General features: G+C 37.8%; 1 protein-coding gene across 1 annotated transcript; it reads left to right on the top strand.

Annotated features, from left to right (window-relative positions):
* The first annotated feature begins 6,268 nt into the window (after positions 1-6,268).
* LOC138078288 (olfactory receptor 6C2-like) lies at positions 6,269-7,207 on the top strand. Its single transcript, XM_068970959.1, has one exon. It carries the CDS (start codon positions 6,269-6,271, stop codon positions 7,205-7,207), a length of 939 nt encoding a protein of 312 aa, XP_068827060.1.
* The last annotated feature ends 5,093 nt before the right edge of the window (positions 7,208-12,300 follow it).

The raw sequence follows: 12,300 nt of genomic DNA, 5'->3' as shown, positions 1-12,300 counted from the left end.
AAAAAAACATCTATTTCTGCTTTATTGACTATGCCAAAGTCTTTGATTGTGTGGATCACAATGAACTGTGGAAAATTCTGAAAGAGATGGGAATACCAGACCACCTGACCTGCCTCTTGAGAAATCTGTATGCAGGTCAGGAAGCAACAGTTAGAACTGGACAACAGACTGGTTCCAGATAGGAAAAGGAGTACATCAAGGCTGTATATTCTTACCCTGCTTATTTAACTTATATGCAGAGTACATCATAAGAAACATTGGACTGGATGAAGCACAAGCTGGAATGACGATTGCTGGGAGAAATATCAAGCTCAGATATGTAGATGACACCATCCTTATGGCAGAAAGTGAAGCAGAACTAAAGAGCCTCTTGATGAAAGTGATAGAAGAGAGTGAAAAGTTGGCTTAAAGCTCAACATTCAGAAAACTAAGATCATGGCATCTGGTCCCATCACTTCATGGCAAATAGATGCGGAAACAGTGGTTGACTTTACTTTTCTGGGCTCCAAAATCGCTGCAGATGGTGACTGCAGCCATGAAATTAAAAGACACTTATTCCGTGGAAGGAAAGTTATGACCAACCTAGATAGCATATTCAAAAGCAGAGACATGACTTTGCCAACAAAGGTCCGTCTAGTCAAGGTTATGGTTTTTCCAGTGGTCATGTATGGAATGAGAGTTGGACTATAAAGAAAGCTGAGCACCGAGGAATTGATGCTTTTGAACTGTGGTGTTGGAGAAGACTCTTGAGAGTCTCTTGGGCTGTAAGGAGATCCAACCAGTCCATCCTAAAGTAGATCAGTCCGGGTGCTCTTTGGTAGGACTGATGTTGAAGCTGAAACTTCAATATTTTGGCCACCTGATGGGAAGAGCTGACTCGTTTGAAAAGACCCTGATGCTGGAAAAGATTGAGAGCAGGAGGAGAAGGGAGCGACAGAGGATGAGATGGTTGGATGGCATCACTGACTCAATGGACTAGGTTTGTGTGGACTCCGGGAGTTGGTTGGTGATGGACAGGGAGGCCTGGCGTGCTGCTTTCACGGAGTCTCAAACAGTCGGACACGACTGAGCGACTGAACTGAACTGAGCTGAAATAACCTATAGTGGATAATCAACTCTACTTCAGCATGAAAAATCACCCTAAAGTAACCTGATGAATAAATCCATACTTGATTTCACAAAATTATTGTTTGTTTGAAACTACTACTGTAGCATGTATATGTAATAAATTACCCTTTTAGTAACTCTAAAAATATATACTGCCCAATTAAGATGTTCCATTGAGTCTTTCTTTTTAAAATTTAAAATTCCATCAGACAAAATATTTAAAGACAGAATATTAACAATTCCAAACTCTGCAAATTGTTCTTACCTGATCAACAAGGACGTGGGCTAGAATAAACTTTACTCACTAATAACTGTAGATTTTGACCATGTCTTTCTTAGACTGTTGTGCTCATATACAATAGGCTGAATAATGATCCAACTAAAGATATTCTAACTCCTGAAACCTATGAATGTTACCTTAAATGGCAAAAGGAATTTGATAGATGTGATAAAGTTATAGACCTTAAAATAAGTTTATCTTGGATTATCTGAATGGGCACCACTTAATCAGAAGGAAAAAGAATCAAATTATGGTTGGAGATGTGACAATTGAAACAAGAGGCTGGAATGATACAAGGAAAGGAACAGGAGTCAAAGAATGCATGCAGCCTCTAGAAGCTGAAAGAAAGTAGTTTTCCTCCTGGTACAGAAAAAATGCACATGCATATGTACAGTGCATATTCAGTCACTGAAAAGAAAGAAATTCTGTCTTTTTAAGACAGAATTTGGATTGAACTTGGGAGCATGAAGTTAAGTGAGAGAAGTCAGACAACAAAGTTAACTATTGCATGGTATCACTTATATATGGAATCTAAAAAATAAAATAAAACTCAGACATAGTAGAAAAGTGGTCACCAAAAATTAGGGGATAGAGGAAATAAGGAGAGTTCAGTTATTTTAAAAAGTACAAACTTTTAGGTTTAAGGATGTCTGAGGATCTAATGTATAACATGATGACTATGTGCAAAAGAACTGATGCTTTTTTCTGTGGCATTGGAGAAGATTCTTGAGAGTCCCTTGGACAGAAAGAAGATCAAACCAATCACTCCTAAAGAAAATCAGTCCTGAATATTCATTGGAAGAACTGATGCTGAAGCTCCAATACTTTGGCCACCTGATGTGAAGAACTGACTCTTTGGAAAAGACCCTGATACTGGGAAAGATAGAAGGCAAGAGAAGGAGATGACAAAGGATGAGATGATCAGATGATATCACCAACTCTATGGACATGAGTTTGAGCAAGCTTCGGGAGTTGGTGATGGACAGGGAAGCCTGGCATGCTGCTGTCCCTGGGGTCACAAAGTCATACACGACTGAGTGACTGAACTAAACTGAACTGATGTGCAGACGTTTTTTAGTTTGATGAGGCCCCGCTTGTCTATTTTTGCTTTTGTTGCCTTTGGTTTTGGTGTCAAATTCAAGAAAACATCACCAAGCCCAAAGTCAAGGAACTTACTGCCAGTGTTTTCTACTGAGAGCTTTATAGTTTCAGGTTTTACATTCAAGTCTTTTATCCATTTGAGTTAATTTTGGTGCAATGTGTAAGGTAGTACTAGTTTTATACTATTTTATTTATTTATTGCTTGTGGCTGTCCAGTTTTCCCAGGCTTTCCAGGTGACTCAGTGCTAAAGAATCCACTTGCCAAAACAGGAGACATGGGTTCAATCTCTGAGTGGGCAAGATCCCCTGAGGAAGAAATGGCAACCTACTCCAGTAGTCTTGCAAGGAAAACCCCATGGACAGATGAACCTGGCAGGCTATAGTTTATGGAGTCACAAAGAGTCAGACACAACTAAGCACGCACACACAATGTCCAGTTTTCCCAGCTCCATTTATCAGACACTGTCCTGTCACATTGCATATTTTTGCCTCCTTTGTCATAAACTAGTTGACCAAAGGAGCATGGAAAATTTTAAAGGACATGAATTTATCATATTTTGATTTTAATATCTGAAGGAACATTAAGGTATTAAGATGTTGAACATGAATTAATAAGAATAAATAATTAATATGTAATTATACATACATTAATTTAGACTATGTTTAGAAGATTAAGAACATTGACTTATTATGTATCCAATTATACATAATCTGTTGTTAATGCTTATTTTTAGTAGTCTTATAAATATGTGGATACATTTGAAGAAACAAGTCTATATGGGTTATATGATTTTACATATTTTAAAATTTCTTATCTAATTAGAATTTCCTAAAGGTAATAAGTGTTTTATGATATAGACTAGTAAATAAGAAATGTGTTTTTTTATGATCTTCAATTTACTCCATGTGACAGTAAGAAGAAATTAAAATTTAGTTTTACAACCAGACTCTTCTGTTGTTCTGTATGTATGCATGCTAAATCATTTCAGTCGTGTTCGACTCTTTGTGACCTATGAACTGTAGGCCACCAGGCTCCTCTGTCCATGGGATTCTCCAGACAAGAATGCTGGAGTGAGTTGCCATGCCCTTTTCCAGGGAATCTTCCTGACCCAAGGATCAAACCCGTGTCTCCTGTGGCTCCTGCGTTGCAGGCAAATTCTTTATACTGCGGAAACCCCTTCTGTTTTCCTACTGGCTTTTATCTGCGGAATCCTCCAGTCTCCAAGGAAACTATATTCAAAGAAGCTATAGTTACCATGTTTTTTTTACCACAAATTTTATTACTCAAAAGATTCATTACTGACTTTGTTCTTGGGTCACCAGGGAATCTTTGTTTATTCACTTGGTTGTACTTTTATCAAATAAAGCAAATGTCAAGCTAGATATAGTCAATGTGTTCATAGCCCTGAGAGTTCAGCATAGAAACTTTCCTCAAACTGGAGATTTCTGACATTCCATCGCCCTCATATAAAATTATATTTCTTTATTTTTGAGAGAAGTTATAATGATACAACAAGGAAATCCATGTAATTGTTTGAAGATGGATGCTACCTCTAAGAGGCATCTTAGATTTGTTGTGAACATGACAGTGGATTCATAAGAAAAAGTAACCAAAAGTTCATATGAAAAGCTTCATTTAACTGTCATTTTCAATTTAGGAATTTTAAGACTGCATATGTTTCAAAAAACAACAGAAACTATGATTGACAGTCATAATAGTAAGTGAGATTGGTCATTTCAATTTTATTCAGTCTTGTGTGATTTAAGTCTGCTATGCTTTGGAAAATATATCTTACCTGTCCTTTAAAAATTGAAAATGTGAGTGATAAATTTCTATATTTGATAAAATATACTTTTCTCATGTTTTTAGAATACAGTTCCTTTGGATATAAACATATCATTTTATTAGAGATTTTTATGCACTAAAATATACTGGCATCTAACAGGATTAAAATTTGAGGACCATCCAGAAATATATTAAATTCACATAAAAAAATAAGAGGTATATTCATTTAATTGTGTAAGTATACTTCTCAGTTTCCCCACAGAATTATGTGGCTGAAATTTTATCCTCATCAGAGATTCTTGCCCTCATTTCAAACATGTCTTTTGAAACAGCAGGATAAACAAAAACCAGTTAGCCACATATCACTGATTCTTCTTTTAAAACTTGTTTTATTAAACTTTGTATAACTTTAAAAGAAAAAACAGACTTTTTAGAACATTGAATGATATCCAATGGTAGCAACTGGGCTAAGTTCATTCAATGACATGATGCATGTGTTGCCTGAGATTTAGGAAGAGTTGGAGGAAGGTAGGAGACGAGCAACAGAAATATTTCTCTTACATATCAACTTAATCTAATTTAGTTGCTGATATATTTCCAATCCTTTTAGGCTGTTCTGTAAGACAATCCATGAGCCTCATTCATTTATTCTTCCTCATGTCAGGTACTGTAACCCTGAGGCCTTAACTGCATTTTCTACTGAGACAGTCAGAGCTGACCCTGTCCCATATCAGTAAAGCAATACATTAGTTCACACAATAAAGTGAGTCCACATGCACATGAATTGAGGGGTCCAGAGGAAACTTAATGCATAAATACTTGTTCTTTCTTAAGTGTTAAAATGATAGCAAGCATTGTTTCCTATGGGAATGCAGAGGCTGGAATGAGAGCTAGCATAGTGATCACACTTTAAGGAAACTTTCCAGAGGCCTTCAAGGAGAAACTGAAAATTAGTAGAAGTTATTCAAGTGAGTTGAAGACAGAAAGCATATGATGTGGCAGAAGTATTTACCAGAAAATCTGTCACATGGAATGTGCTTAATAAATGCAATCTATTATCTTTATTGAAAGGAACATATTAAGAGGAGAAAGGAGAGAGATAAATCATGCATTTTATTTGTGACATAGTCCATGTGAATGTTCAAATAGATATGTCAAATTTCATCTGAGAATCAAGTATTACAAAACAAAGATATTGATTTACAAATGACCATCTGAAAGACATAGCAAAACATAAGAATTAATGAAAATAAAAAGGGGATATTAGTATGGTGAGATATGAAAGAAGAGAATACTAACAGACAGATAAAAGAGTCAGAAAAATACATCATCTGTACTATCTTTGAAGTTTATTTACCAGGGCATTTCATGAAAATATAAACATATATTATGCATAAGTACAACTATATTGTGCATTAAGACATTCTATGTTTAGAATCACTGTGGGTTATAAGTGATTACTTCGTGAAAGATAAACATTGACAGAAGCAGTGTCAGGTGGGGAGTTGAAGAACTTTGTGTGTGTGTGTGTGTGTGTGTGTTTATGTGTGTGTGTATGTCTCTGTGTGTGTGTACATGCACACATGATAGAGTTTAGAGGTGTTGAGGGGAAGTGTATGCAATGAACAAAAATAGAAAAGAAAATTCTTTAATTATAGAGCTCAAACAGAGATTTCAAATGACTACAGAGTGTGGGCACAGTGAACCCAAATGATCTTACATATCTTAATATTTTAATAAAGAACAAAATATCAAGAAACAACATCAAACAGAGAACTCTTGAATATCACAAGACTTCTTTGCTCCTACGAAATGATAGACCCAACACAGTGAAAAGTAGTCCTGTACAAAGTGAATATTTCAATTGTAAGTATTTTTAAATAATGATAAATTAGGAAAAACTTGAATATGATACCTTCCACACTGTTAAAAATAATCTAAAATGAAACATTTCAACATTAACATGTAGATTTAACAGAACTCAGCAGTCAGCAATGAGAAATAGTACAGTAACCACATTCATTCTGCTGGGGCTGACAGATGACCTTCAACTGCAGGTTTTGCTTCTTATCTTTCTCTTTCTCACCTACATGCTAAGCATAACTGGGAATCTGACCATCATCTTCCTCATCTTCCTGGACTTCCACCTTAAGACAGCCATGTACTATTTCCTACAAAATTTCTCCTTTTTGGAGATCTCATTCACATCATCTTGTATCCCCAGATACCTATATAACATCGCAACAGGTGACAAGGTCATTACCTACAATGCCTGTGCTAGCCAAGTATTTTTTACTAACCTCTTTGGTGTAACCGATGTTTTTCTCCTAGCTGCTATGTCCTATGATCGCTATGTGGCCATCTGCAAACCCCTGCATTATGTGACCATCATGAGTTGCACGGTCTGCAGAAGACTTGTCTTTTGTTGTTGGGTAGCCAGTCTATTCATTGTAATCCCCCCACTTAGCCTAGGCCTAGAATTGGAATTTTGTGATTCTAATACCATTGATCATTTTGTCTGTGATGCATCTCCCCTCCTGAAAATCTCGCGTTCAAATACTTGGTACATGGAACAGACTGTTATCATCTGTGCTGTGCTGACCTTCCTTATGACACTGATGTGTGTGGCTCTGTCTTATACTTGTATCATCAAGACAATTTTAGGATTCCCTTCTGCCCAACAAAAGAAAAAGGCCTTTTCTACTTGCTCTTCCCACATGATTGTGGTTTCAATCACCTATGGTAACTGCATCTTCATCTACATCAAACCTTCAGCAAAGGACTCAGTGGCCATTAACAACGGTGTAATCATGCTAACTACTTCCATCTCTCCAGTGCTGAACCCTTTCATTTACACACTGAGAAACAAGCAAGTCAAACAAGCCTTCAATAATTCAATCAAAAGAATTGCAATATTTTCCAAAAATATATAAGAGAATGTAAAGCCAAATAAACACATACTGAACGACCAAGTTTTTCCATCAGGTTAATTTACTCAAAACACTCTCATTCATCCTGGTCTAGTGACGACTTCTTCAGAAACATCATTTAAGATCCTTCCATAAATGAGCAGATTAATTTTTTTTTAATTTAAATTCTACCTTGACCTCCAAAATAAAAGTATCAAAAATGAAACACAACAGCTAAAACAGAAGCATATCTCCAAATTAGACCTACCAAGAGAGAAGAATAGTACATTGATAAATTTTTACATTTTCCAGAGAAAGAATAAGTAATGGTTGCCATTAGTTTTTCAAATGACTTTCAAATGAAAAACTTTTAAATTATTTATTGAAAAAGCAAGAGAGTTCCAGAAAAACATCTATTTCTGCTTTATTGACTATGCCAAAGCCTTTGACTGTGTGGATCACAATAAACTGGAAGATTCTGAGACAGATGGGAATACCAGACCACCTAACCTGCCTCTTGAGAAATCCATATGCAGGTCAGGAAGCAACAGTTAGAACTGGACGTGGAAAAACAGACTGGTTCCAAATAGGAAAAGGAGTATGTCAAGGCTGTATATTGTCACCCTGCTTATTTAACTTATATGCAGAGTACATCATGAGAAATGCTGGACTGGAAGACACACAAGCTGGAATCAAGATTGCTGGGAGAAATATCAATAACCTCAGATATGCAGATGACACCACCATTATGGCAGAAAGTGAAGAGGAGCTAAAAAGCCTCTTGATGAAAGTGAAAGAGGAGAGCGAAAAAGTTGGCTTAAAGCTCAACATTCAGAAAACGAAGATCATGGCATCTGGTCCCATCACTTCATGGGAAATAGATGGGGAAACAGTGGAAACAGTGTCAGACTTTATTTTGGGGGGCTCCAAAATCACTGCAGATGGTGACTGCAGCCATGAAATTAAAAGACGCTTACTCCTTGGAAGAAAAGTTATGAGCAACCTAGATAGCATATTCAAAAGCAGAGACATTACTTTGCCGACTAAGGTCCATCTAGTCAAGGCTATGGTTTTTCCAGTAGTCATGTATGGGTGTGAGAGTTGGACTGTGAAGAAGACTGAGCGCCGAAGAATTGATGCTTTTGAACTGTGGTGTTGGAGAAGACTCTTGAGAGTCCCTTGAACTGCAAGCAGATCCAACCAGTCCATCCTGAAGGAGATCAACCCTGGGATTTCTTTGGAGGGAATGATGCTGAAGCTGAAACTCCAGTACTTTGGCCACCTCATGCGAAGAGTTGATTCATTGGAAAAGACTCTGATGCTGGGAAGGATTGGGGGCAGTAGGAGAAAGGGATGACCTAGGATGAGATGGCTGGATGGCATCACGGACTCGATGGACATGAGTCTGAGTGAACTCTGGGAGATGGTGATCAACAGGGAGGCCTGGCGTGCTGCGATTCACGGGGTCGCAAAGAGTTAGACACGACTGAGTGACTGAACTGAACTGAACTGAACAATAGAGAACAACTAGTATAATTTTATTCCCATGTACCTTTGGGAGTTAACAGAAGCAATACTATGTTAAAGAAAGCAAAAGTTAACTTGCAGAAAATAGGCACTTTTATGAAGGAGAATAATAAACCTTTACAATTATAGAAATAGTAAATAGCATTTTGCTAAATACTAATACTAAATACTAAAAGCTAAACAAAACAGTTTGGTACAGGCAAAAAAACAGACATGTTGATCAAGGGAAGAGAGTAGAGAACCCAGCAAGAAACACAGGCACCTATTATCAGTTAATCTATAGCAAAACTAAATACCAAATATTAAAACAAAAATTACAAAAAATGCATATTGAATTTTTAATAACAAAACTTTTCAACGTTATGGTAATAATAGTAATACATACATGCTTAGTCGTGTCTAACTCTTTGTGACCCCATGGACTCTAGCCCATCAGGCTCCTCTGTCCATGGGATTATCCAGGCAAGAATAATGTAGTGGGTTGCCATTTCCTACTCCAGGGTATCTTCCCAATCCAGGAATCAAACTGGTGTCTCTTGTGTCTTCTGCATTGACAGGCAGAGTCTTTATAAGCAGAGTCTTTACCACTGTACCTCAGGAGAAGCCTGTTATATGTTATAAGTTTTTTTCAAAAAAAAAAATAAAAAGAAAGAAAGAAAGAAAATGAAAGAAATGAAGGGGAAAATTGTGAGAATGGAAAACAACTATTTTGAGGAATGTAAATATGTTGGTATTGCAAAAGCCTGCCAGATGCAGACACATATATTGAAATGCCAACTCACAATGTCTTTAAAATAGGCAATCACACATCAAAAATTAAGTAAAAGAAATAAAGAAAAAACAGCCAGATGTATGGAATCTTGGAAACTTACAAATGTTTTCAAAAGAAATATGAAAAGTTGTATATGAAGGTATTGTATTTTTTAATGCTATGAATGATTATACATTCAGTTCAGTGCAGTTCAGTCTCTCAGTCATGTCCGACTCTTTGCGACCCCATGAATCGCAGCATGCCAGGCTTCCCTGTCCATCACCAACGCCCGGAGTTCACTCAGATTCACGTCCATCGACTCAGTGATGCCATCCAGCCATCTCATCCTCTGTCGCCCCCTTCTCCTCCTGCCCCCAATCCCTCCCAGCATCAGAGTCTTTTTCAATGAGTCAACTCTTTGCATGAGGTGGCCAAAGTGCTGGAGTTTCAGTTTTAGCATCATTCCTTCCAAAGTAACTCCAGGGCTGATCTCCTTCAGAATGGACTGGTTGGATCTCCTTGCAGTCCAAGGGACTCTCAAGAGTCTTCTCCAACACCACAGTTCAAAAGCATCAATTCTTTGGCACTCAGCCTTCTTCACAGTCCACCTCTCACATCCATACGTGACCACAGGAAAAACCATAGTCTTGACTAGACGGACCTTAGTTGGCAAAGTAATGTCTCTGCTTTTCAATACGCTGTCTAGGTTGGTCATAACTTTCCTTCCAAGGAGTAACCTGCAATCACAATCTGCAGCGATTTTGGAGCGCCCCAAAGTAAAGTCTGACACTGTTTCCACTGTTTCCCCATCTATTTCCCATGAAGTGATGGGACCAGATGCCATGATCTTCGTTTTCTGAATGTTGAAGTTTAAGCCAACTTTTTCACTGTCCTCTTTCACTTTCATCAAGAGGCTTTTTAGCTCCTCTTCACTTTCTGCCATAAGGGTATTGTCATCTGCATATCTGAGGTTATGGATATTTCTCCTGGCAATCTTGATTCCAGCTTGTATTTCTTCCAGTCCAGCATTTCTCATGATGTACTCTGCATATAGGTTAAATAAGCAGGGTCACAATATGCAGCCTTGACGCACTCCTTTTCCTATTTGGAACCAGTCTGTTGTTCCATGTCCAGTTCTAACTGTTGCTTCTTGACCTGCATACAGATTTCTCAAAAGGCAGATCAGGTGGTCTGTTATTCCCATCTGTCTCAGAATCTTCCACAGTTTATTGTGATCCACACAGTCAAAGGCTTTGGCATAGTCAATAAAGCAGAAATAGATGTTTTTCTGGAACTCTCTTGCTTTTTTCGTGATCCATCGGATATTGACAAATTGATCTCTCGTTCCTCTGCCTTTTCTAAAATCAACTTGAACATCTGGAAGTTCACGGTTCAGGTATTGCTGAAGCCTGGCTTGGAGAATTTTGAGAATTCCTTTAATAGCATGTGAGATGAGTGCAATTGTGCAGTAGTCTGAGCATTCTTTGGCATTGCCTTTCTTTGGGATTGGAATGAAAACTGACCTTTTCCAGTCCTGTGGCCACTGATGAGTTTTCCAAATTTGCAGGCATATTGAGTGCAGCACTTTCACAGCATCATTTTTCAGGATCTGAAATAGCTCAACTGGAATTCCCTCACCTCCACTAGCTTTGTTCATAGTGATACTTGAGAGGAGCCACCCTGTGTCCGAGGCTAGGGGCGGTGGCCAGGAGGAGCAACCCCATGTCCAAGGAGCAGTGGCTGCATGGGTGCAGGAGGGCCTAGAGGAGCCATCCCACATTGAAGGTCAGGAAGGGTGGCAGTGAAGAGATACCCCTCATCCAAGGTAAGGAGCAGAGGCTGCACTTTGCTGGAGCAGCTGTGAAGAGATACTTCATGCCCAAGGTAAGAGAAACCCAAGTAAGATGGTAGGTTTTGCAAGAGGGCATCAGAAGGCACACACACTAAAACCATACTCACAGAAAAAACTAGTCAATCTAATCACACTAGGACCACAGCCTTGTTAACTCAATGAAACTAAGCCATGCCCATGGAGCAACCCAAGACTGGCAGGTCATGGTAGAAAGGTCTGACAGAATGTGGTCCACTGGAGAAAGGAATGGCAAACCACTTCAGTGTTCTTGCCTTGAGAACCCCATGAACAGTATGAAAAGGTTATACATTGGAGGAACACAAACTATTTACCACATTTCCTAGAAAAAGAAACACACAGATCATCATCTGAAATTATTTCCTCTATTACTACAATTTATGCTATAGGCTCTTGAACCTACAGGCCTCTCTGTGTTCACATTTAGTCTTTTACAACTTCTATTTCACTGTATTTTATATATATTCTTATTATTTATTGGATCACCCTTTTTTTCCTTCATTTTTTTTTCTTTAATAGTCACTCAGTTTCCTTAAAAAATTAAACATAGAACTACCCTATGATCCCACTTCCTGATATACACACAAAAGAACTGAAAAGGATCTCAAAGAGATGTGTGCTCATCATCACTCATGTTCATTGCAGCAATATTCACAATAACTAATAGGTAGAAACAACCTAAATGTCTACCTACCGATTGATGGATAAGTTAAATGTGGTATAACTCAGCCTTCAAAAAGAAGAAAATTCAGCAGGATGTGACAGTGTGGATGGACCTTGAAGATAGTATCCTTAGTGAAATAAACAAGATACAGAAAGACAAAAACTTCATGATTTCATTTACATGAAGTTTCTAAAATAGTCAAATTAATAAAAATTAAAGACTAGAATAGTGATTACCAGGGAACAGGGCTGAAAGGGTCAGGAGAATGAAGAATTATTAATGAAAAACCATAAAATTTTAGTTAA

This window comes from Capricornis sumatraensis, chromosome 4 (genome assembly GCF_032405125.1).
Source record: "Capricornis sumatraensis isolate serow.1 chromosome 4, serow.2, whole genome shotgun sequence".
Taxonomy (NCBI): Eukaryota; Metazoa; Chordata; class Mammalia; order Artiodactyla; family Bovidae; genus Capricornis; species Capricornis sumatraensis.
This window is presented reverse-complemented; position numbering and strand designations above follow the sequence as displayed.

Coding starts and splice junctions, on each gene's coding strand:
- LOC138078288 (XM_068970959.1), top strand. CDS start 6,269: ATGAGAAATAGTACAGTAACCACATTCATTCTGCTGGGGCTGACAGAT.